This window comes from Mus musculus, chromosome X (assembly GCF_000001635.26).
Source record: "Mus musculus strain C57BL/6J chromosome X, GRCm38.p6 C57BL/6J".
In the NCBI taxonomy this organism is placed as follows: domain Eukaryota; kingdom Metazoa; phylum Chordata; class Mammalia; order Rodentia; family Muridae; genus Mus; species Mus musculus.
Window position 1 is genome coordinate 84,579,361 of NC_000086.7, and position 25,196 is coordinate 84,604,556.

Sequence of the window (25,196 nt, forward strand, 5' to 3'; positions counted from 1 at the left end):
TAGCTAAATGTGTTCTCACTACTGAGTGATGCTGGCAGGCTCATCACTCACAATTTCTTTTAAGAAAAAATTTTGGAAATAGATACAAGCAGACACTGGATAATCTGAACTACATCTCTCTCCTCATAAAGTATTTCTTCATTTCTTTTCCTCTGATTCTAAGAGAACCTACTAGTCTTTCAAGGCCCTTATCAGATTTGGAGAGCTGTGGTTATAGCAGTCAGTCTCCATTACTGCCCAATTCCTAATGATGACCCAGTCTACTCTTAGGAAAGAGCAGTAAATGGTTTCAAATGATAACACAATTCTACAACATTTTATACCTTTTTCTTTTCTTTTCTTTTCTTTTCTTTTCTTTTCTTTTCTTTTCTTTTTTTTTTTTTTTTAGTTTTTCAAGACAGGGTTACTCTGAATTGATAGTGTTGGCTATCCTGGAACTCACTTTAGAGAGCAGGATATCCTCAAACACACAGAGATCCACCTGCCTCCACTTCCTGTGTGCTAGGATTAAAGGCATGTGCCATTTTTAGTACTTTAACCAAATCACCATACTTGAATTCTACTGATCTTGATTCCTAGCAATCTGGATGCATTATTGATTTTTAATCTCTAAGCTATTCTAACTATTATGTACAACGTTAATTATTCAAATAATGTATATATTTTTTAAATTATGAATTCTCAGCTTAATGTTATCACATGAATTTTCACCGTCTTATACTTTTTAGTGATTATCATTTCTAGTTCTTCATAGCATTTCACTAAGTTCCATCTTTAACTCTTACCTCTCTGGTTTGATATTTTTAAACTACCCAGCTCTTGGTTAAAAAATAATGAGAAGCAATTGCACAAATAATACCATACTCACATAGTAGAAATCACATGTAAGAAGGCTTCTGGGAAAGCCCATCTTAAAAACATGGTCATGATAGAAGGAGACAGCAGTAGGAGAACAGTGGTTGAGCAGAGAAACAGACTCCAGATGGTCTATTCTATGAATTACTAATTAGTGGGTTATGATAAACTATACATAATCAATTTGTACATTCTCTCTTTGCTGTATAAATCATTAATTTCCTGAAACAAAGATGTGCATTTGGTATTCAGATTATTTAATTAACCACATCTTATTTGATCTTTTTAGGGTTGGTATAAATATGCTTGCTTGACGTTACAAAACAAACACACCCCCAAATAAAACACACACACGCACACACACGTGCGCACGCGCACGCACACACACACACACACACACACACACACACACACACACACACAATTCAACACTAAACAAAATCCCTGCTGATAAACTGTAACAGAATCCTATGAGAAATACTGCCATTTAGAATTCTCCAAAAAAGCAAAACTATTATGCCAATGGCACCTGAAACTGCCAGCACTGATCACCCTAGGATTTATTTCATTTGGCACAATCTTGGTTGAGTTCACAGCCTATTCACCAGGCTAAGATTGGACCAAACTTGGCAATGGGATCTTTGGAAAAAGTATTTCCTGATCATTTTGAACTTTCTTTTCCAGTGGTCATAAAGATTTGGCCAGGCTTACACTTTCCATTTATTTTTCTCCTTTCAGCTTTTGAAAAAGAAATTCCGTTTTTGTCTGATCTTTGATTGCTTTTGTGTCAAATTCAGCATAAAAGCTTTTCAAACGTGACAGTATTAGCTGTTTTGTGCTTGGGTGAGCTAAGAGTACATGAATTCAATAGAGAAGTGAAATCTTGTTGAGCCTTGCTGATTTGGCTATTTAATACCAGAAACTATTTGAAGGGAGAAATCTAATAACTTTCAATTATTAAATAAACATTTTCTAGGCTGAAAAAAGCCTATGTTTTAAATGTGCCTTTTGCTGGACCATAGATACATTATAATTATAATGTATAATTATATATATTATAATTTTCTAACTAAAATATTTTTTTACTTTTTTATTGGTTATTTTATTTATGTACAGTTCAAATGCTATCCCTTTTTCTGGTTTCCCCTCCAAAAAAAACCCCCTATCCCATCCTCCCTCCCCCTGATTCTATGATAATGTTCACCATCCACCCACCCACTCCCACTTTCACATCCTGGCATTTCCCTACATTGGAGCATCAAGCCTTCATAGGACCAAGGACCTCTCCTCCCATTGATGCCCAACAAGGCCATCCTCTGCTACATATTCAGCTAGAGCCAGGGGTCCCTCCATGTGTACTCTTTGGTTGGTGGTTTAGTCCCTGGGAGTTCTGCAGGGTCTGCTTGATTTATATTGTTGTTCTTCTTATGGGGTTGCAAACCCCTTCAGCTCCTTTATAGAAAAACCTGTTCTATAACATACCTACACTAACCACTTGAAAATCACAAGTTATTTTAGTAAGAAATAATCAGGGGGAATTCTTTGATAAACTTGAAGGATACATTATTATTTTATGTGTGTTTATGAGGGTGTCAAACTTATATATGAAACAGTATTCTGTCTGTATTATAGGTATGTACAATGATAGATTTGAATTTTTATCTATGTTAAGCCTATACATTTTGATATGTATGGATATATGAATGCATGTATATTAGAGTTACATAATTGACTGAAACTAGTAGTTTGGAAATGTGATTTCTAATCTAATAATGAAAAACATTGTCTAAGATCATCTGTTTAGAACCTAGCATCTGGTCATGCATTTTTAAAACTCCCCTTTGTTCTCCCTGTAACACTGCCAAATGAGTAAGAATCAATAAGCTAATAGTAGTTTTTTTCTTCTTAAAGCACTAGGAGGCCACTATACTTGAAATATAGAGAACATACCTTATATCTCTGATATAACATAACTAATCTCAAGGTACTTTCCCCTGTTACTCACACATATATTTAAGAGAGACTTTCCATGTCTTGCTCTCCATTACACTCTGACCGCACCATTATTTTACTTAGGTTTTATTCACAGATCAACTTCTTCAATATTTGAAACTATACTGTGATGACTCTAGAAATCTATCCCTACACACACACACACACAAACACACACACACATACACACACACACAAGCAAAACAAAACAAATTTTGGAAGATAGTTGTAAAAATTCTCCTCAGAACTCAGAAAACTAACCAAAAGAGTCTCTGACACGTTATACTTCCACAAGAACAGCAAGATTTTCCTGTCCTTCTTTTCTAGCTGCACAGTAATCTTGAGGATCAGCAGTCTTGGAAACACTGGGAAAATAAAACTAAAACTATACGGAGAATCTAATTCTTTATTTGACCTGACTTATAGCTCACTCCCTATGAAAAGGCAATGATTCATGTTCATAATACATATCACTCTACAGCAGTTATTTAACATAACACTATATATTGGCAGTGATGTTCATTGAGGTTTTGGAACAAAACTTTAAATGGGCATCTGGGTGTTGAGATGTCCATATGGGGGGCTTTGAAAACTCTGGCATATTTGTGGAGAGTGGAGAAAGTCTTGCGCATGTGTTCACAAATATAAGTAAATTAAAGGAGAAATACTATAAACAACCACAACATAGAAATGCTGTCTTTGAAATCACAACAGCTAGCATAAGACAGTCATGATGAATGTTCAATAGATATAATCCAGTCTGAGAAAAAGAAAAAATAATTTAAAAATATATAAAGCAAAAGCTGAAAAAAATAAAGATATATGCAATTCAAGAAAATTTGTCTGGCAGTTTCCTGTTTTTAATACCAGATTGAGTGTCTGGACATATAAACAAGAGGAAATACTTGAAAAACAGTATAATCTTACAAACTGTGGTAGCCATCTCTACAATTCTCTACACAATAATAGCAGAATTCATATTATTCTTACTTGCACAGTAAATCCCCTTCAAGATAGTCCACAAAGAGATGAAAATTCTATAATATAACTTTTCAGATTATGGAATAAAACTAAAGATAAAGAGCTAGAATACATTAAAGAGTTTTGCAAATAAAACTATATAGTGCATGCTAATGGAACCACTGTGCTCGAGAAAAAAATTTCATTAAAATTCAAACTACCTTAAGAAAAATGGGAATATAAACACAAAATTCTGAGGCCTCCGAAGAGTGAAGTGTGTGACATTATGTGCTGTAAAAAAAAAAAAAAAGAAGAATCTCAAATCAATAATTAATAGCCACATTTCCTATCATTGAAAATTGCAAAAAGAAGAAAATTTCAATACAGAAAGATTTAGAACTGTGTTTATGTACAACAGATAGGACTCTTTTTGCTAAAATAAAAAAAGAACAGAAAAAGGCTCAAATTAATAATCATATGTATGAAACAGAGCATATTGTTATTAATTTTAGGTAAATAAAATTGAATGTTAGAATATGCTATAAACACCTGGAGAAATAACACAATTAACTTGTAATAAGAAAAGGAAATGATAGTTTTATGTTTCCCCACAATGAAAGATGCAGGTACAGGAGACTTCAAAAGTGAGTTCTACCATGCTTTTAAGTAATAATTAATCTCCATATTTTATGAACTCTTCTGAAAGTAGAAGTAATAATACTTCATATTGAAACATAGTACAATAAAAAAGAATATTGTTGTACAAAATGCAATGAGATAAGTCCTATCACTCGTAATAGCGTGAAGGAACTTAGTAGACTTACACTAAATAAAATCAGTCAGGTATCAAAAGCCAAACGTCTTTGTACATCATGTGAATTTATATATGGACTCTAATCACTCCAAACATGTAGAGGCAAGCATGATGATGACAAGTCTTGAGGTATTCTGGTAGAGATCATGGTGTTTCAGTTAGAATGTATAACCACTCAAAATTTATTACACAGCATGCTGATATGGTTAATATAAAAATATCACATGCGTCTGAATCATTTTAACTCCATATTTCAAATTCTTCAATACAAAAAATAATGAACATTATATGAGATAGCAGATTAGACTAATTAACTTAGATATCATGTTTTATCCTATAAGAGTGTATAATTTTCATTTGTTAATTAAAAGTAAATGTTTTAATTAAAATAAGCAAAGTATAATCATTTGCAAAACATAACCTATTCCAGAGTGGAATTTAAAACTAAACAAAAGATCTAAAAGTTTAAGGGCTGGAGTGATGGCTCAGGAGTTACGATCACTTAATTGTGCAATCATGAGTACTAGAGTTTGGATCCCAGCATCCATGTAACAAGTTGTATATCCAATAATTGCCTATCTATCCAGATTAAAGGGATCAGAGATAGGACCACTGGAGTTTGCTGGATTCCACTCTAGTTGAGAAAAGCAATCCAAATTCAGTAAGTAATCCTGTTTCAAATGCATAGAAACAGTGTTAAATGAGGACATCAATTGTCATCGTCAGGCCTACATATGCAAAGATGAACACCTATCCACTTGCTTGTACACACAAATGCACACACACACACACACACACACACACACACACACGCACATGCACATGTACCATAAAACTTAAAAATATTTCAGTATAGAGGTACAAAAGTTGTTAGGCAATATTTTCTTAGATGCAACACCAAAAATGAAGGTAATAAAAAGGCAGATTGTACTTAATCAAAACAAAAACTTTTCTACTTCAAATAATGCCAGTAAGTTAAAGACAATTCATAGCACTGAATTAATATTTTAATGAGAGAATATTTTAAATAGTATTTGCAATGAGAAATGTATTCAAGAACATATATAAACTCTGATAACTCAACCAAAATTCAAATTACCCAATTACAGAGACTGTTTTAATAGAAGTCTCCAAAGTTGGAGAGGCCCTTTGTCCTTTGAAGGCTATATGTCCCAGTGTGGGGTAATACTAGGGCCAGGAAGCAGGAGTTGGTGGGTTGTTGAGCAGAGGGATGGGAAGTGTGTTTTTCAGAGGGGAAACCAGAAAAGAGGATAACATTTGAAATGTAAATAAATAAAATATCCAATAAAAATATATATAAAAATAAAATATTTTAGGCTAAAAAAAGTCTCCCAAGTAGACATCCTTAAACAAATGATAATATAGTTATCATTAGTGAAATATAATTAAAAACAATGAAATAGTTCTTTATGTGCATTAGCCAAAATAATGATTTCATACTATGAGGAGAATCATTGGAATCCTTACATATTTGATGAGTATTTGAAATGATAAATATGTTCCTATGTGGTAGAGCATGCTTAGTACCTAAACTAGAGTATTACTGAAAGTTCAAGTCCAGTGTGGGCTGCATAACAAACAGTTTCCATAACAGCCAGAGTTATGTTTAAAAGTTATGTATAAAACCTAGTTTCAAGAAAACAAACAAATCAATGAATAAACATGCAAGTAAACTTTAAAAATTGTTAAAACAATGGGAAAATATTCAGAAATTTATAAAGATATAAATAGTAGTGTTCTGCTGCTTAATATATACTCAACAGGAATAAAAGTAGACATAAATATTTATACAAAAGATTTAATTAGTTAATGGCAGTATTGATTACGATATTCAGGATGCATAATCAACCCGTATCTCCAGCAGCAAGCACATAAACAGAATCTTGTACATGGAAAAATGAAATATTATTACATGACAAAAATTCATCATAATGCTAATAGTGTAGGGTATATAAACCTCAAAGTCATTATGCCAATTCATATAACCCAGTCAAAAATAACAGTATCTTTCTCTGGTTATAAGTAAAACAAATAATAGCTGAGGGTGAAGAAAATGGATAGTTAAAGGTTGTTGTTAATATGAGGTACAGAAGAATTTGTCTTAGAACTGGATTGTAGAAATGGTTGAACATCTGTGTGACTCAATGAAAAAAATCAATAAAGTATACGGTTTCAATGAGTATATAGTATGTGGATTATGTATTGGTAAATCTGCTTTTAAAAGTATATTTGGACCACCAACCAGGCAGCATACACCAGCTGATATGAGGCCTCCAACACACATACACTAGAGGACTGCCAGGTCTGTGTTCAGTCAGAGATGATGCACACAACCTTCAAGAGAATGAAGACCCCAGGGAGGTTAGAGGTCTTGGTGGGGTGAGAGGTAGGGGGTGAGGCATGAGGACATCCTCATGGAGACAGAGGGGCGGAGGAAGTATGGGATGTAGAACAGTCAGAGGGTGGACCAGGAGGGGAATAATATCTGGAGTGTAAAAAAAAAAAGATTAAATAAACATTTTTAAAAAATATATTCACACTTCATGAAGACTACAGGGTCTTTTTCCTAATTTCTAAAGTGCAGTTATGTGGTCTCATAACAAAAGATATTTGTGAATATAATTTCCCATAGTAGCTGATAGGAATTTAAAAGTTACCTAAAAATCTGTGTGTGGTGGCAGAAGAAAATGTTACTGTCTAGTGATTTCTGATGTTCTTTTGGGGGTAGTTTCTACAGGAACACTTCCACACACTTTCAACCATACTTCTCTTAGAATTCTGGGTTATCTGGATGATTTGTTAATTACAACACTGCTTAAGCCTTTTAATAAAGTCAGCAAATTAAAGCGAGAGCTCAAATAAAGAGAATGCTTTCCAAATGTCATAATGAAATTAAAGTAATGAAGTACTTGGAGGACTCTCCTCCCATCTTTTTTTTATAAAACTTATTCCAAAGAAGCTGAAAGAGAAATGGGGCCTGAAAGTAAAGAGGGGAAAAATAAATTGTATGCCATTAGTTTAATTATAAAAATTCATTACATGAAGCCATGTAAGACAGAAAATAATGGAACTCTAATGGGTTGGCCGATAACACATTTACTAGCCTGCTCCCAGCTTGTAGTCATTGTTGAAAGGACAAAAACGTAGCAGCACTGGTATGGAGCCCTCAAAGCTGTTGAAAAGATTAATCATTTCCAGTAAGCTGGAAAATGAGGGCCATTTTCTTAAATAGGATCCTGTATGGAATGTTACCTTAGGAAACAGAATTGTTTGGTAATGTCAAAGGTTTAATGGATGAGTCTTAGAGTTAATGGTGAGAAGCTTTACATTCGAAATAGCTTCCTTGCACATATTTTAACATTTTTATTATAAATCCATAAAGGATTTTATAGGTCATTTTAATTCACACAAGAAAGAAAGGAATTAACTTTCTTTACCCAATAAAGATTTATAGAACATTAATTCATATTTATAGCTAAATTGTTTAGTGATTTTAAAGAACCAAGCAAATGTATTCTTTTTCTGCTCTCTGTGAACATTCTACTTTGAGTTGCACAATAATTTTCCAATGAAGCTATAATTATTCAGAAAAAATGTTCTTCAATGTTCATTTACAGCAGATACAATTACTTTCCTTAAATTTATTTATATGCAAATTATATGCAAATACCTGATGAAACCTGTTTCTAGATACCTCCACTTTTGTAATGTTTCTTTCACCAACTTTACCATCTTGGAAATGTATGTCAAATGTATGACTTTTATATTGTTAAGTAAACAATTGTGAAATTGCAGTAGGAAAGAAAATGTAACAAATGTTAAATGTGAATATGTAGGTATGCTACATGTGTTTGTGGTCTGTCTTAACAGAGAGGGGATTTGGATTTTATCAGAGCAGGGTTGGATTTATTCATCAAATTTACTCACATTTTATAGTAACTGTTAGTTGGTGTACTCTTTCTACACACCAACTGGCCTTGTAAACTACATATAGTTGTAAAAATTACTTCAGGCACAAAAATTAGAGAACCACTCATTCACACAACCAGGAATCCCATAAAAAACACTAGACTGGAAGCAGAGGACCAGGTGCCACCCATGCTGCTCCAGTCTCTGTGAGTTCATATAAACTTCGTTCATTTTGTTTAGAGGGCCTTGTTTTCTTGGTGTCCTCTATCCCTTCTGACTCTTATTCTTTTCTCCTTTTCTTCTGCAGAGTTCTCTGATCCCTAAAGGGAGGGATTTGATGGAGATATCCCCTTTACAATTGTGTGTTCCAGGGTCTTTAACTTTCTGTATAGTATCTTGCTGTGGGACTATATTTGCTCCTATCTGCTGCAGGAGGAAGTTTTTCTGATGATAGATGAATAGCATATATCTATGAGTATAGCAATATATAGATCATTAGGAGTCATTTTATCACTACATTTTTTTTCTTTTTTTTAAGATCAGTATTATTTTATTTTGCCCTAGGTCCCTGGACTGTCTAGTCTCAGATTCTTGGTCAATCAAGCAGTGATAGTTAAGGGTTTCATTTTTTAGAGTGGGCTTTAAGTCAAACCACTTACTGGTTGATTACTTCCACAAGGTTTGTGAGCATATCTTGGAGACAGAATACTCTTGTAGATAAAGTTTTTGAGGCTGGATTGGTGCTTACATTTTTCTTTTGATAGTTTATAGAGAACCTTCTTGTACCAAAGATGCTGGATCATACTGGTGAACAAACTATGTAGGTGCCAGCTCAACTCGGCATATCCATTTTCCATGAATTGTATGGATGCTATCTTTAGTAATGGGGCCTGGCTCTCAGTTCTGAGAGAGCAACCTATAGTCTTGGCAACAGCATAAATTGTTTGGGGATTCTCGTGGAGCCTCTTTAGCCAACATTCAAATAATTGTAACCCAATTCTGGTACTGTAAGCTTCATTTGGTAACAAGAGATGGCAAGTTGGAACTTTGTCTCCCCCATTATTTGATTACATTTAGAATACCTTCATATATGTATATATTTTAGGAAGTTTCTACTGTAATAGATTTCCATACTACTGTTCAAATGTCCCTTAATTTTGCTGTCTTTATGAATCCCCTCTCAAACCCTTTCTCTCCTCCCTCCCAACTTGACCCTCTCATTTCTGTCTCCCTTTGTATCCATATTCATGTTCTATTTCCCATTCCTAAAGAGATCTGTTCCCTCTGTCCCTTACTCTATGCCTACCTTACATGGTTCTATGGATTGTAACATTATTATCATTGACTTAACAATGAATATATACATATATGCACTGTGAATTATATTAAGACCCTCTTTTCTAATTTTCCAAACAATTAGATTTTGCACACCACTCACAACATGCTTGATACATAGGCAAAATTAATAACTCGATCCCATTTATCTTTATTTTTATTTTTTAAATAAATTTCTTTTTATACTCCATATTCTATTCCCCCACCCCGATTCACCCTCCAACTGTTCTACATCCCATACCTACTCACCATCCCCCTGTCTCCAAGTGGATGTCCCCACCCCCTACCCAACCTGACCTCTAAACTCCCTGGGGCCTCCATTCTCTTGAGGGTTAAGTACATCATCTCTGAATGAACAAGGACCAAGAAGTCCTTTACTGTTTGTGTATTGGGGATCTCATATCAGCTGGTGTATACTGTCTGTTTGGTGGTCCAGTGTTTGAGAGATCTCGGGGGTCCAGATTAATTAAGACTTCTGGTCCTCCTACAGGGTCACCCTTCTCTTCAAAATAAATTACTTCCCTAAGATCAAATTGTAAGACAGCAAGCAAGCAAGGCTTCCTTTGAAAGTGTAGTTGTCTTACTCCTTGTAGCTTATAATATGATCCTTTGAGACACTCAGTAAGAATTTTCAACCCCTACCCCCCAAAGGTCCTTAGAGGACTCTCCACGCAATCATAGGGTCACTGGTGAGTGGAACACAACTTCTATTCCATTCCAATCGCAGGGGACCTGAGACAACATTAGGGAAGCACCTTGGGCACAGAGTCAGCGAACACCCCTCCCACCCCAAGGTCCCTAGAGGACTCTCCACGAGATCTTAGGACCAGCAGTGAGTGGAACACAACTTCTGTTCCATTCCAATCATGCGGGACCTGAGACAGCACTAGGGAAGCAGAAAACCCCGACCTGACCAGGGTCACAAGTCCCTTCTGGTCAGTGCCAACACCAGGTCACCTGGGCGAAGAGTCAGAGAACACCCCCAAGGTGCCTAGAGGATAGCTTCTGAGGCAGACCCCGTTTCGGGCACCAGACATCCGGGCACATTCCCTGACAGAGGACAGGTGTCCTCCCCTCCCCGGAGGGCTTTGCCAGAGCATGTGGGGAAGCCATCTTGGTTCTCAGATCCCTCTGAGACTAGTCTACACATGTGAGAGTATGGACTACAGAAGCTAACAGCTTCTAGGACAGGACCTGTTTCAGGAGGCAGGTCCAAACGCCAGATATCTGTGCACCTTCCCTTCAAGAGGAGAGCTTGCCTGCAGAGAGTGCTCTAACCACTGAAACTCAGGAGAGACCTAGTCTCCCAGGTCTGCTGATAGAGGGTAACAGAATCATGAAAGGAAAAAGCTCTAACCAGAGACAACTATAACAACTAACTCCAGATATTACCAGATGGCGAAAGGCAAACATAAGAATCTTACTAACAGAAACCAAGATCACTCACCATCATCAGAATGCAGCACTCCCACCTCACCCAGTCCTGGGCACCCCAACACACCCGAAAACCTAGATCAGGATTTAAAAGCATATCTCGTGATGATGGTAGAGATATCAAGAAGGACTTTAATAACTCACTTAAAGAAATACAGGAGAACACTGCTAAATAGTTACAAGTCCTTAGAGAAAAACAGGAAAACACAACCAAACAGGTAGAAGTCCTTAAAGAAAAACAGGAAAGCACATCCAAACAGGTGATGAAAATGAACAAAACTATAATAGACCTAAAAAGGGAAATAGACACAATAAAGAAAACCCAAAGTGAGGCAACACTAGAGATAGAAACCCTAGGAAAGAAATCTGGAAACATAGATGCCAGCATTAGCAACAGAATACAAGAGATGGAAGAGAGACTCTCAGGGGCAGAAGATTCCATAGAAAACATCAGCACAGCAATCAAAGAAAAGGCAAAATGCAAAAATATCCTAACTCAAAACATCCAGGAAATCCAGGACACAGTGAGAAGACCAAACCTACAGATAATAGGAGTAGATGAGAATGAAGATTTTCAACTTAAAGGGCCAGAAAATATCTTCAACAAAATTATAGAAGAAAACTTCCCAACCCTAAAGAAAGAGATGCCTATGAACATAGAAGAAGCCTACAGAACTCCAAATAGACTGGACCAGAAAAGAAATTCCTCCCGACACATAATAATCAGAACAACAAATACACTAAAGATAGAATATTAAAAGCAGTCAGGGAAAAAGGTCAAGTAAAATATAAAGGCAGGCCTATCAGAATTACACCAGACATTTCACAAGAGACTATGAAAGCCAGAAGATCCTGGACAGATATTATACAGACATTAAGAGAACACAAATGCCAGCCAAGGCTACTATACCCAGCCAAACTTTCAATTACCATATATGGAGAAACCAAAGTATTCCATTACAAAACCAAATTCACACATTATCTTTCCACGAATCCAGTCCTTCAAAGGCTAATAACAGAAAAAAAAGAAAGAAAAACAAAAAAGAAACAAACAACAACAACAACAACAACAACAACAACAACAAAATACAAGGACAGAAACCATGTCCTAGAAAAAGCAAGAACGTAATCCCTCAACAAACCTAAAAGAAGACAACCACAAGAAGAGAATGCCAACTTTAACAACAAAAATAATTGGAAGCAACAATTACCTTTCCTTAATATCTCTTAATATCAATGGACTCAATTCCCCAATAAAAAGACATAGACTAACAGACTGGCTACACAAACAGGATCCAACATTTTGCTGTGTACAGGAAACCCATATCAGGGAAAAAGACAGACACTACCTCAGAATGAAAGGCTGGAAAACAATTTTCCAAGCAAACGGTCTGAAGAAACAAGCTGGAGTAGCCATTCTAATATCTAATAAAATCGACTTCCAACCCAAAGATATCAAAAAAAGACAAGGAGGGACACTTCATACTCATCAAAGGAAAAAATCCTCCAAGAGGAACTTTCAATTCTGCATATCTATGCCCCAAATGCAAAAGCAGCCACATTCATTAAAGAAACTTTAGTAAGCTCAAAACACACATTGCACCTCACACAATAATAGTGGGAGACTTCAACACACCACTTTCATCAATGGAAAAGATCATGGAAACAGAATCTAAACAGGGACACAGTAAAGCTAATAGAAGATATGAAACAAATGGACTTAACAGATATCTATAGAACATTTTATCCTAAAACAAAAGGATATACCTTCTTCTCAGCACCTCATGGTACCTTCTCCAAAATTGACCATATAATTGGTAACAAAACAGGCCTTAACAGATACAAAAATATTGAAATTGACCCATGCATCCTATCAGATCACCATGGACTAAGGCTGATCTTCAATATAATATAAATAATAGAAAGCCAACATTCACGTGGAAACTGAACAACACTCTTCTCAATGATACCTTGGTCAAGGAAGGAATAAAGAAAGAAATTAAGGACTTTTTGGAGTTTAATGAAAATAAAGCCACAACATACCCAAACTTATGGGACACAATGAAAGCATTTCTAAGAGGAAAACTCATGGCTTTGAGTGCCTCCAAAAAGAAACTAGAGAGAGCACACACTAGCACCTTGACCACACACCTAAAAGCTCTAGAACAAAAGGAAGCAAATTCACCCAAGAGGAGTAGAAGGCAGGAAATAATCAAACTCAGGGGTGAAATCAACCAAGTGGAAACAAGAACTATTCAAAGAATCAACCAAATGAGGAGCTGGTTCTTTGAGAACATCAACAAGATAGGTAAACCCTTAGCCAGTCTCACTAAAGGGCACAGGGACAGCATCCTAATTAACAAAATCAGAAATGAAAGGGGAGACATAACAACAGATCCTGAAGAAATCCAAAACACCATCAGATCCTTCTACAAAAGTCTATACTCAACAAAACTGGAAAACCTGGATGAAATGGACAAATTTCTAGACAGATACCTGGTACCAAAGATAAATCAGGATCAAGTTAATGATCTAAACAGTCCTATATCCCCTAAAGAAACAGAAGCAGTCATTAATAGTCTCCCAACCAAAAAAAGCCCGGGACCAGATGGGTTTAGTGCAGAGTTTTATCAGACATTCAAAGAAGATCTAATTCCAGTTCTGCACAAACTATTCCACAAAATAGAAGCACAAAGTACTCTACCCAATTCATTCTATGAAACCGCAATTACTCTGATACCTAAACCAAAGAAAGACTCAAAAAAGATAGAGAACTTCAGACCAAATTCCCTTATAAATATCAATGCAAAAATCCTCAGTAAAATTCTTGCTAACTGAATCTGAGAACACATCAAAACAATCATCCATCTTGAGCATGTAGGTTTCATTCCAGGGATGCAGGGATGGTTTAATATATGGAAATCCATCATCATAATCCACTATATAAACAAACTCAAAGATAAACACCTCATGATCATCTCATTAGATGTGGAGAAAGCATTTGACAAAATCCAACACCCATTCATGATAAAAGTCTTGGAAAAATCAGGAATTCAACGCCCATACCTAAACATGATAAAAGTAATCTAATGCAAACCAGCAGCCAACATCAAAGTAAATGGTGAAACACTGGAAGCAATCCCCTAAAATCAGGGACTAGACAAGGGTGCCCACTTTCTCCCTACCTATTCAACATTGTACTTGAGGTCCTAGCCAGAGCAATTATACAACAAAAGAAGATTAAGCAGATAAAAATTGGAAAGGAAGAAGTCAAAATATCACTTTTGCAGATGATATGATAGTATATATAAGTGACCCTAAAAATTCCACCAGAGAACAACTCCTAAACCCGATAAACAGCTTCAGTGAAGTGGCTGGATATAAAATTAACTCAAACAAGTCAATGGCCTTTCTCTACACAAAAAATAAACACGCTGAGAAATAAATTAGGGAAACAACACCCTTCTCGATAGTCACAAATAATATAAAATACCTTGGCTTGACTCTAACTAAGGAAGTGGAAGATATGTATCATAAGAATTTCAATTCTCTGAAGAAAGAAATTAAAGAAGATCTCAGAAGATAGAAAAACTTCCCATGCTCATGGATTGGCAGGGTCAATATAGTAAAAATGGTTATCTTGCCAAAGGCAATCTACAGATTCAATGCAATTCCCATCAAAATTCCAACTCAATTCTTCAACTAATTAGAAAGGGCAATTTGCAAATTCATCTGGAATGACAAAAAACCTAGGATAGCAAAAACTCTTCTCAAGGATAAAATAACCTCTGGTGGAATCACCATGCCTGACCTAAAGCTGTACTACAGAGCAATTGTGATAAAAACTGCATGATACTGGTATAGCAACAGACAAGTAGACCAATGGAATAGAATTGAAGACCCAGAAATGAACCCACACACCTATGGTCACTTGATCTTCGACAAGGGAGCTAAAACCATCCAGTGGAAAAAAGACAGCATTTTCAACAAATGGTGCTAGCACAACTGGCAATTAACATGAAGAAGAATGCGAGTAGATCCATCCCTATCTCTTTGTACTAAGGTCAAATCTAAGTGGATCAATGAACTCCACATAAAACCAGAGACAGTGAAACTTATAGAGGAAAAGTGGGGAAAAGCCTCGAAGATATGGGCACAGGGGAAAAATTCCTGACTAGAACAGCAATGGCTTTTGCTGTAAGATCTATAATAGACAAATGGGACCTCATAAAAATGCAAAGCTTCTGTAAGGCAAAAGACACCGTCAATAAGACAAAAAGGCCACCAACAGATTGGGAAAGGATCTTTACCTATCCTAAATCAGATAGGGGACTAATATCCAATATATATATAAAGAACTCAAGAAGGTAGACTCCAGAAAATCAAATAACCCCATTAAAAATGGGGCTCAGAGCTAAAGCACAGAATTTTCACCTGAGGAATACCAAATGTCTGAGAAGCACCTGAAAAAATGTTCAGCATCCTTAATCATCAAATCAAAACAACCCTGAGATTCCACCTCACACCAGTCAGAATGGCTAAGATCAAAAATTCAGGTGACAGCAGATGCTGGTGAGGATGTGGAGAAAGTGGAACACTCCTCCATTGTTAGTGGGATCGCAGGCTTGTACAACCACTCTGGAAATCAGTCTGGCAGTTCCTTAGAAAATTGGACATAGTACTACCGGAGGATCCAGCAATACCTCTCCTGGGCATATATCCAGAAAATGTCCCAACCGGTAAGAAGGGCACATGCTCCACTATGTTCATAGCAGCCTTATTTACAATAGCCAGAAGCTGGAAAGAACCCAGATGCCCCTTGTATTATTTAGAGTTTTACTGCTGTGAACAGATACCATGACCAAGGCAAGTCTTATAAAAACAACATTTAATTGGGGCTGGCTTCCAAGTTCAGTCAGAGACTATGCCTGTGCCTAGCAAACACAGAAGTGGATGCTCACAGTCAGCTATTGGATGGATCACAGGGCCCCCAATGGAGGAGCTAGAGAAATTAACCAAGGAGCTAAAGGGATCTGCAACGCTATAGCTGGAACAACAATATGAACTAATAAGTACCCCCCCCCCCTCCAGAGCTTGTGTCTCTAGCTCCATATGTATCAGAAGATGGCCTAGTAGTCCATCAATGGAAAGAGAGGCCCATTGGTTGTGCAAACTTTATATGCCTCAGTACAGGGAAATGCGAGGGCCAAGAAGTGGGAGTGGGTGAGTATGGGGGGGGAGTGTATGGGGGACTTTTGGGATAGCAATGTAAATGTAAATGAAGAAAATACCTAATAAAAAAATTTCCAAAAACAAGTTCACCTGGACCCAGCATTTTGCTTCATACAGGAAATGTACCCCAGTGTCAAAGACAAACACTACCTCAGAGGAAAGTGCTAGAAAACAAATTTCCAAGCAAATGGTCCCAAGAAACAAGCAGGAGTAGCCATTCTAATATCTGATAACATCAACTTTCAACCAAAAGTCACCAAAATAGATAAGGAAGACACTTCATACTCATCAAAGGAAAAATCTACCAAGAGGAACTCTCAATTCTGAACACTTATGCTACGAATGCAAGGGCACCCACATTCATAAAAGAAACTTTACTAAAGCTAAAATCACACATTGCACCTCACACAATAATTGTGGGGGACTTCAACACCCCACTCTTATCAATGGACAGATCAGGGTAACACAAACTAAACAGAGACACAGTGAATTTAATAGACCTTCTTAGCCAAAAACTTAAGTGAATGCAACCCAATCCTGCCACATGAAGCCTCACCTGGCAACAAGGAATAGACACCTTAGAGACTGTATCCTCCATTGCTAAGAGTCCTAATTGGATTACCTTCATACTTTCCAGTAAGCTTACACTCCATTGTTTCCACGTTATTCCCAAAAGGCCCCCATCAATTCCAGCCATCTCTCCCTACCATTTTCTCCTCCACTTCCTCTCCCCAACACTGCTTATGTCCTCAGTCCGCCTGTAAAATCTATTGTATTTCCCCCTCCCAGGGAGATCTATGTTGCCCCTCCTAGACATCTCTTTTTACCTAACCTCTCTGCATCTATGGATTGCTGTTAGTTATTAAGTCAATACTTTATGGCTGATATCCACTTGAAGCAAATATATAACATATTTCTGGGTTTTGGTTACCTCAGGAGGATTTTTTTCTAGTTCCAACTATTTGCTTGCCATTTTCGTGATGTCATCATTTTAACAGCTGAATACTACTCCATTGTATAAATTACCACATTTTCTTTATGCATTTGTCAGTTGAGGGACGCCTAGTTTTTTGTTTTTTGTTTTTTGTTTTTTCCAATTTCTGGCTATTATGAAGAAAGCAACAAAGACTGACATTTTACAAGTATATATTTATCTGCTTTTGGTACCAACGACCATGTTGACCACGTTCTGTGCCAAAAGAAACTCTTTTGTTTTCCTCTCTCTTCCCTTTACCTCACTCTTTTTTCTCTCTTTACCACTTTCACAGCACTTTAGTATATAAATAGCTTGGTAATCTGAAAGTATTTGCTATATACAATAAGTGCTATTATTTTGTTGGTTTTAAAATAGTATATTCTACTTAAGTAAGAAATGTTGGACTATATAAACATTCTTCACTTTGTGAGGAATAGGAGTGCAGTCAAATGCATTGAATTATATCAAAATTACCAAGCTATTACTTTGTTTATGTAAACATTATACTAACATAAAACACAAACTATACAATTATTTTTTTCCTTTCACAAATTTCTATAATAGCTATTTCATCAGTTCATACTGATTTTTAAAATTTCCAGGTCAAAACCATATTCTCTTTCCCGATAATAACATCATGGTTTTATTTTGTTGTTTGTTTAAGCAGTGCTATTGAACCTGGGTCTTGTATATGCACTCAACAGCTGAGTTACAGCCTCAGCGCAATCATGAATATTGTGTGCATTTTGTTCATGATTTTCTAAAATCCCTGTCTTAGTTTTGCTTTTATTGCTGTGAGGAGACACCATGACCACAACGACTCTTATAAAAGAAAATGTTTAATTGGGATTGGCTTAGGGTTTCAGAGGTCTAATCCATCATCACCATGGTGGGAAGCATGGCAGCACATGGGCAGACATGGTGCTGGAGAAGGATCAGTGATTTCTACATTTTGATCTGAAGGCAGCAGAAGGGAATTGTGTGCCACACTGGGCATAGCCTGAGCATATATGTGACCTCAAAGCCTACCCCCATAGTGGCACACTTCCTCAAGCAATGCTACACCCACTCCCAAAAGTCCATACTTGTAAATATTGCCTAAACCTATGTGCCAAGCATCAAACACACGAGTCTGTGGAGGCCATACCTAGTCAACCTGCCACAATACCCTAAGTAAATAGTAACATTTCTCCTGGGGTGAATTGTTTTAATCTTATGATACATTTGTCTTTTTTATTATTTTGTTAGGATAAATTATAAGAAGTGCAAGTATGGGGCAGTCACTTGGTATCTATTGCCAAATTATCAGAGTATTATGTTTCCAAAATTAGAATGTAATAATTTTACTAGTTTGCCCATAAGTTTTTGTTTACTATCATAAAATTGTACCTTCTTGATTTAATACATTTATGTTACTTGAAAGTTGTTTTTCTCTTTTATAAAAAGATTTTATTCTGTCACTTTAAGTTGCCTGTTCATATTTCTTTACTCATACCTCCATAGTTTAATCCTTCTCATTGTCCCTGACATTGATTGACTTCTTTCCAGTGAGAAAATGGATAGTTTGATGACATTAAATTGCCCAAAACAAATTATGAAAAACATAGGAGTTATTTGGTTTAGAAAGAATTTTATATCTTGCCTTGTATTTCAATATTGAAGTACAGAATCATTAAAGTGTTATAATCTTTTAGAAACCAAGAAGCATGGTTTAAATTAAAAAGCATGGAGTTACAGTATCTTTTTGTTCAGCATTCACTGTATGCAGAGTTTGTTAAATGCCAGTAGATGGCACTAATTACATAAACAATTCAACAAGTTAATGACAACAGAAGAAAGGTCTGTTTTTTTGTTTAGATTTTCTTATATGTCACATGCTAAGCAATTATTGTTGAGTTTCTTTCACAGTTTATTCTCTCTTGTGACAAAAAAACCATTCAGTTTATTTTGTTCCCAATTTAGTGGTACTAAACTGGAAGGCCTAAAAGGAGTTAAAGCTGAAGACGCTGCATTCAAAATGTTGTCATGGAAAGCATGTTAGCTTACATCAGTATAGTTGAGAGACTCACATGACAGGTTAAAAACAATTGTGAAGACATGCCGTGGTCTGAAGAATCACTAACTATTTATAAAATATTTAAAGATGCACCGTTTAAAGATGTCTGGACAAAAAGTAACATAATTTTCTTTCCTATACACACGTATAGCAGTTGGCCAAAGACCTCCGTCAACGGCAGATAAGTGTAGACGTGGCAAATGATTTGGCACTGAAACTTCTTCGGGACTATTCTGCTGATGATACCAGAAAAGTACACATGATAACAGAGAATATCAATACTTCTTGGGGAAACATTCATAAAAGGTAAGAACTACTTTATTTCTCAAACTACTTTTAGCTGTAATGAAGGGGCAGTGACCTTGGATGAACCATGCCATCCCATTAATGACATATGCCAATTCAACTCAAAAGCCTGGCTTGCTGTCCTGTTTTAATGAAAAGAAGCCTAGGATTTGGTGAAGTGAAATGATTTGCCTCCATTCACAAAGACAATGATAGAACTAAGCAATTAACTAAAAACCAACTTCCAGTGGCTCAGGAAGCAGAGAACAAACAGTAGAAAAGATCAGGAACAAAACACCTCTTGAGATCATGTATAGAGTGAGATACTTTCTTCACTTAAGCCAAAGCTTTGAAGCTTTTTCCATTTATGCCAACAAATTTTGAACCAATGAGTGATTGATCTATTAATGAGATAATGAGCCTCTGTCATCTTCTCAGCTCCCAATGAATAGATCAGAAGATACCAATCAAGACTTGGTGTGCAAACCCATTAAAAAGATTAACATCTCTGAGAGACATCACCTGTTCACAATAGGTCCCATCTTCATATCAATTCTTTGAACACTAGTGCATTTCTCTTACATTAATACTTATTCCAAATATTAATAAAACATGAATCATATAGCTAATTATTTTGTATTAGTCTCACACATTACTCTAAAGTCCATAAGGACTGGATTTCCTTCTTTTTTGACACAAACCCTCATCCTTAAGCAGATTATATAGTCAGGAGTTGGTAAATATTTACAGAACCAGGATTCTTTCTCCATGACGATTTACTTTGAGTTGTGCTGTGATATGTTAATTATTGTTGGGCTCTTATTTTTAAATGTGCCAGAAAACAAAGGCAAAGGAAAAATAATAGTGCCCGTATAATGAGGAGCAGGACGACAGGGAAAGCTAAATCCCAGAAGATGATGTGAATTACTGGAAAAGTCAGTTAGGCAATTTTAATTTGGAGAAAAATAAAATTGATTTTAAACTAAGAAGCAAAAGTCTTAGGAGTAATGAGCTATTTATATGCAAATCTGAACTAGGGGTGGAAAGTGAAAATTCCTGGGGAGCTTGATTTAAACTGGTGACCATAGAAATAGAGCACTGAATTCCATAAAGAAGATTCAAGCTAAGCTTGAGAAGTTACACTTGAACCCTTTCAAAAAGGCCCTAGTGAAGAAAGAACAAGTTTTAATATGAGGCTGATATTTGTGAAAAACAATGGTCCAGTTTCTATTTCCTCTCAGGACAAGATTTAGAGTCAATCTTCTGCAAGTACAAATGTGCTGTTTTTGTTAAGCCATGACTTAGGAACAAATATCCAAATAAAAACAATTGGTATTAGAAATTCAACCATTATTTCCCCTGAGGCCAGATGAGGAAGCCTGGTCAGGGGAAAATGATCTACAGACAGTCAAGAACAGTCAAGAACAGACCCCACTCCAGTTGTTGGGGCACTAGAGTGTGTTGTTTCTGGGAGGGGGCTGTCCTCCCATCTCAAAGGAGAAGGGGAAGCTGGGAGAGGGAGAGGGACTCTGAGAGAGGGAGAGTGGGAGGAGAGTAGGATCTGCAATAGGGATGTAAAGTGAATAAACAGATTAATTAATGGAAAAAAAAAGTCAACCATTAGATGTCAGCAGAAAGCACGGAGAAGATTCTCAAACAGATGTTACTTTGGAAAAGGGCATTAAGATCAAGTGTTAATGTAATGAGTTTAAAGAATATAAACGAGCTAAGAGGAAATCTTGTTCATGGTACAAAATTAAAGCTTTAGGGGCTGGTCTATGCCATTTACTGTTATTTTTCTTTTCGAGGATCCTTCTTTCTGTAATCTTATGATCCACAATGCCCTAGGTATCTCAGTTCTTTTCTCATGTTATTAGAGGTTCGATTCTTCAGGGTTTTGGTTCATATTTGTTGGCTTCATTCCTTAAAAACTATCAACTTAGGAAGGAATCAATTACTTCCCCAATGAGTAAAACAAACTCATTTTCTAATCTCAGTTTATATTCTCAGCCCATGCACTATATACAACATTATCAAGCTACTTTTGATGCCTGCTTTATCTTCCCTGCTTTTGTCTCTACTACTTATACCCTTTGAGGAGTACATCTTTGCATTTTCAGTGTGATGATGACTACCTATCAACATTTTCAGCTGAAGAAGCTCCTTTGAGCTTTACACATGTATATCCCACTCTTTCCTTTCCACTCTAATTTCCGACAGGAACTTGACATTGAATACATCCCAAACTAAACTCATCTTTGCCCTTGGTCAAGATTTTTCTCTAGCTGAAACCAATTTCTTTTCCTATGATTCCTAACCAATGAACACTGCACCTCATTCAGTTGTTCCTTTTTGGATTCTAAGAGTCATGCTTGATTCTACCCACTGTAAGTTTTAGCAAAGTTATTTGCTATGTAAATAGTTTTCAACCCCAGTCACTTTTCTCTATTTCTATTAATCAACTATTATGTCTTGTTTAAATTATTAAAATGAACAAACCATTCACATAAATTGATTCACTTCTAGCTCGACTACTTTCTAACCCATTCTTTATATGAACTCTGGGGTGATTTTCTTCAGACTCATAGAATTCATGTACCTTCCCTGCCTCCCTATTTTAATGACATCACTAATTTACTCATTGTTTTTGTTTTCAATATTGAGAATGGAATTCAAATTCTTGTGCATGCTAGGCATATGCTCTTCACCTAAGCTATATACCCAAACCATATCTGTTGATTTTAAAATTCTATCTATCCCCAGATGTATGACTTGGTCTTCTATTCTAATTGATTGCTTTACTTGACTCCATCTCTACATTCCCTCAAACAACTGACAGTGACCTATTTTCATTTCCTTTTAGCTATGTTCCATTTTACCTGCTGATGTGATACATATTCTCTTCTTTGTGTGCTTACATTCTGCTCATTATCCAGGCCCTAGCTTAAATTCTGATTGTTTTAGTTAGCCTTCTCTGTCAACTATAAAACTTTATGTTATTTTAGTGTTTACTTCACCACACTGTATTTACATTATTTGCAGGTTTTTGCTTTCTATGAGAATGTTGACACTTTATTAAATGTACATTAGCTGCTGTGTACCCTTATATACCCACATGCCTAGATCAGTACCAAATAACTTCTTCTGAAACCTGTTCTGATTAGATAGGTAAATGGGAAAACCCTGGTGATGCGACCAAGTTCAAAATGAGAATACAGGGTTAAACAGATAGCCATCATTAAATGCATTGGATTTCAAAACAAAACAAAACAAAACAAAACCCATGAAGATGGAAAAGGGACTCATTGGAAGGAGTGATGGGTGATAGAGGCGGAAGGAATATAGGGTGATAGAGGGCTGCCATAGAAATCAGAACACATTGTATACACGTGTGAAAATATAAACAAATTACAGAACAAATTCCAAATTTTCTTCTAGGACACTCACCAATGAAGTGAACCATATCTACTGAATTTGCTTTTCTATTTCAAATCACAATACATCTACTAGAAGTATGTCGAGCAGAGGTCTATTGATCTCATAGAACCATATGATCAAAAGCAGGCGAGTACTAAAATAGATTCAGTGACTCAGCAGTATTAACTCCCAAATTTGTATATTCTTCCTAGCATTTCCTCAGAAATGCATATTCCAGCAGGAAGAAGAAAATGGAGAAGGGAAAGCAATGTTTCTTCTAGTATCTTAAAGACCAGAGTTGTGCTATGTAATCTTGTCTTATGACTGGGAGTTTGGGGTTTGGCCAGTGAACAGAGAACCTGTCTGCCACAATGAGTATGGAAAGATAAACTGGCAAGTTGCACTGGATAACATTATACTTCTTGAAGAATTACTACTTAAGTAATCGGTTGGAGGTGTGGGGTTATAGTGACAAGGAGCTTTTTGGACCTGATGATTGCTCTGGTCATTGTGAGAGATTCTGTAATTCTCTGTTGACTCCCAATACTTCACAAAATTAGAAACCTACACTGTATGTTTTCTCCATGTGCCACTTGTTCAGACTAAGTTGTAGAAATTTTGTCCACAATTTCTCTTATTTTGTGATCTTATAGATCTTATAAGTAAGTAGAAACAATAATACTCTTCATGTATTTTGGCCTCTTTGTCTAATAACTTACCCAACTGAACACAGACATAAAGTAAAATTGACATATTCTATATCTATATTGTATGATGGAATAGCCACCAGTCATAGGTTTCTATTTACATTTAATTATTATTAAATATAACATGAGATTCAGTTTTTACCAATCCATCTTCTAAGTGCTTAAGAGCCCCTCTATGTAATGATTTCCCCATTAGGCAGTACAAGATACAATACTTCTATTACCACAGAAAGCCCTGTTTACAATTCTACTGCAAAACAGCTTTGCTCATATTTACCTAAGCAGTTTCAGGTACCTTCCTAATAATAATGTGCTCTCTTCCTTACAAAAGAGCAACTGCCACATTTGATCAATAAATGTTATTTTTTCCCACAATGTGTTTTTAACAACTGTATTTCCTTGTTTTTATTTCTTATTTCATGCATTTTCCCATTTTCTAGTGTTAGTTTTAATAACTAAAAGCTGTGACTTTTGCAGGATGGCATTTCCACTTTTGTTTATCATATAACCTCACATTAAACAGGCAAGATTGATAATGTGGATATTTGAGGTGTGAAGACTGATATGTCACATCATTGTAAAACTTGCTATGGAAAGCATGCCGATTGCATCATTTCTCACAATTCAGGTTAGAAACTGCTCTACTACTGAACACTAATATATTGCCTACCCTGAAACTGCCAATCACGCAGATAAATGTATGCAAAATCTTTATGTATTTGGAAGCTGATTTAAAGCAATAAAATCTTCAATTCAGCTTGAAATTGTTGAATGTTAAGTAAAGTATATGTTACTTGGAAGAACTTTATTTTAATAACATTCCTTGGTAGATTTTAGTTTCAAGAAGGAAACAACACAAGAGTAAACTAGTGTTTACTCCAGATCCTCAAGTTAGTCCACAGATTGCCTATATAGGGAAATATTTTATTTTCCTGATCATATTCCATATAGAATTCATGGTAGCATATACAGCCAGATATTTGAGACCATCTAGCTCCATTTCTTTCTCTCTAACTTCTAGGAATAGATATGAGTTTGTGAATAACATAGTATTAGATATAATATTTACAAATTACTGGGAGAGGCCTTTAAGGATTAGAATCAAGGACTGCCATCTGGCTGGTGACTCTATGATGACACTGTGATGAAATGTCATTTCCTTAATTTCCTTATTTCTATTTCAGGATCCCTTCTTAATCTCTA

The 25,196-nt window shown here is 36.0% G+C and overlaps 1 protein-coding gene across 9 annotated transcripts in view; it reads left to right on the forward strand.

Moving 5' to 3' along the window:
* Dmd (dystrophin, muscular dystrophy) overlaps window positions 1-25,196 on the forward strand; it is a 2,390,387-nt gene that overhangs the window by 1,764,697 nt on the left and 600,494 nt on the right. For all 9 annotated transcript variants that reach the window (XM_006527768.3, XM_017318377.1, XM_017318376.1 and 6 more), the window contains one exon: window positions 19,736-19,890. In XM_006527768.3, the coding sequence (XP_006527831.1) occupies window positions 19,736-19,890 (155 nt within the window). The remainder of the gene's footprint in view (window positions 1-19,735; window positions 19,891-25,196) is intronic.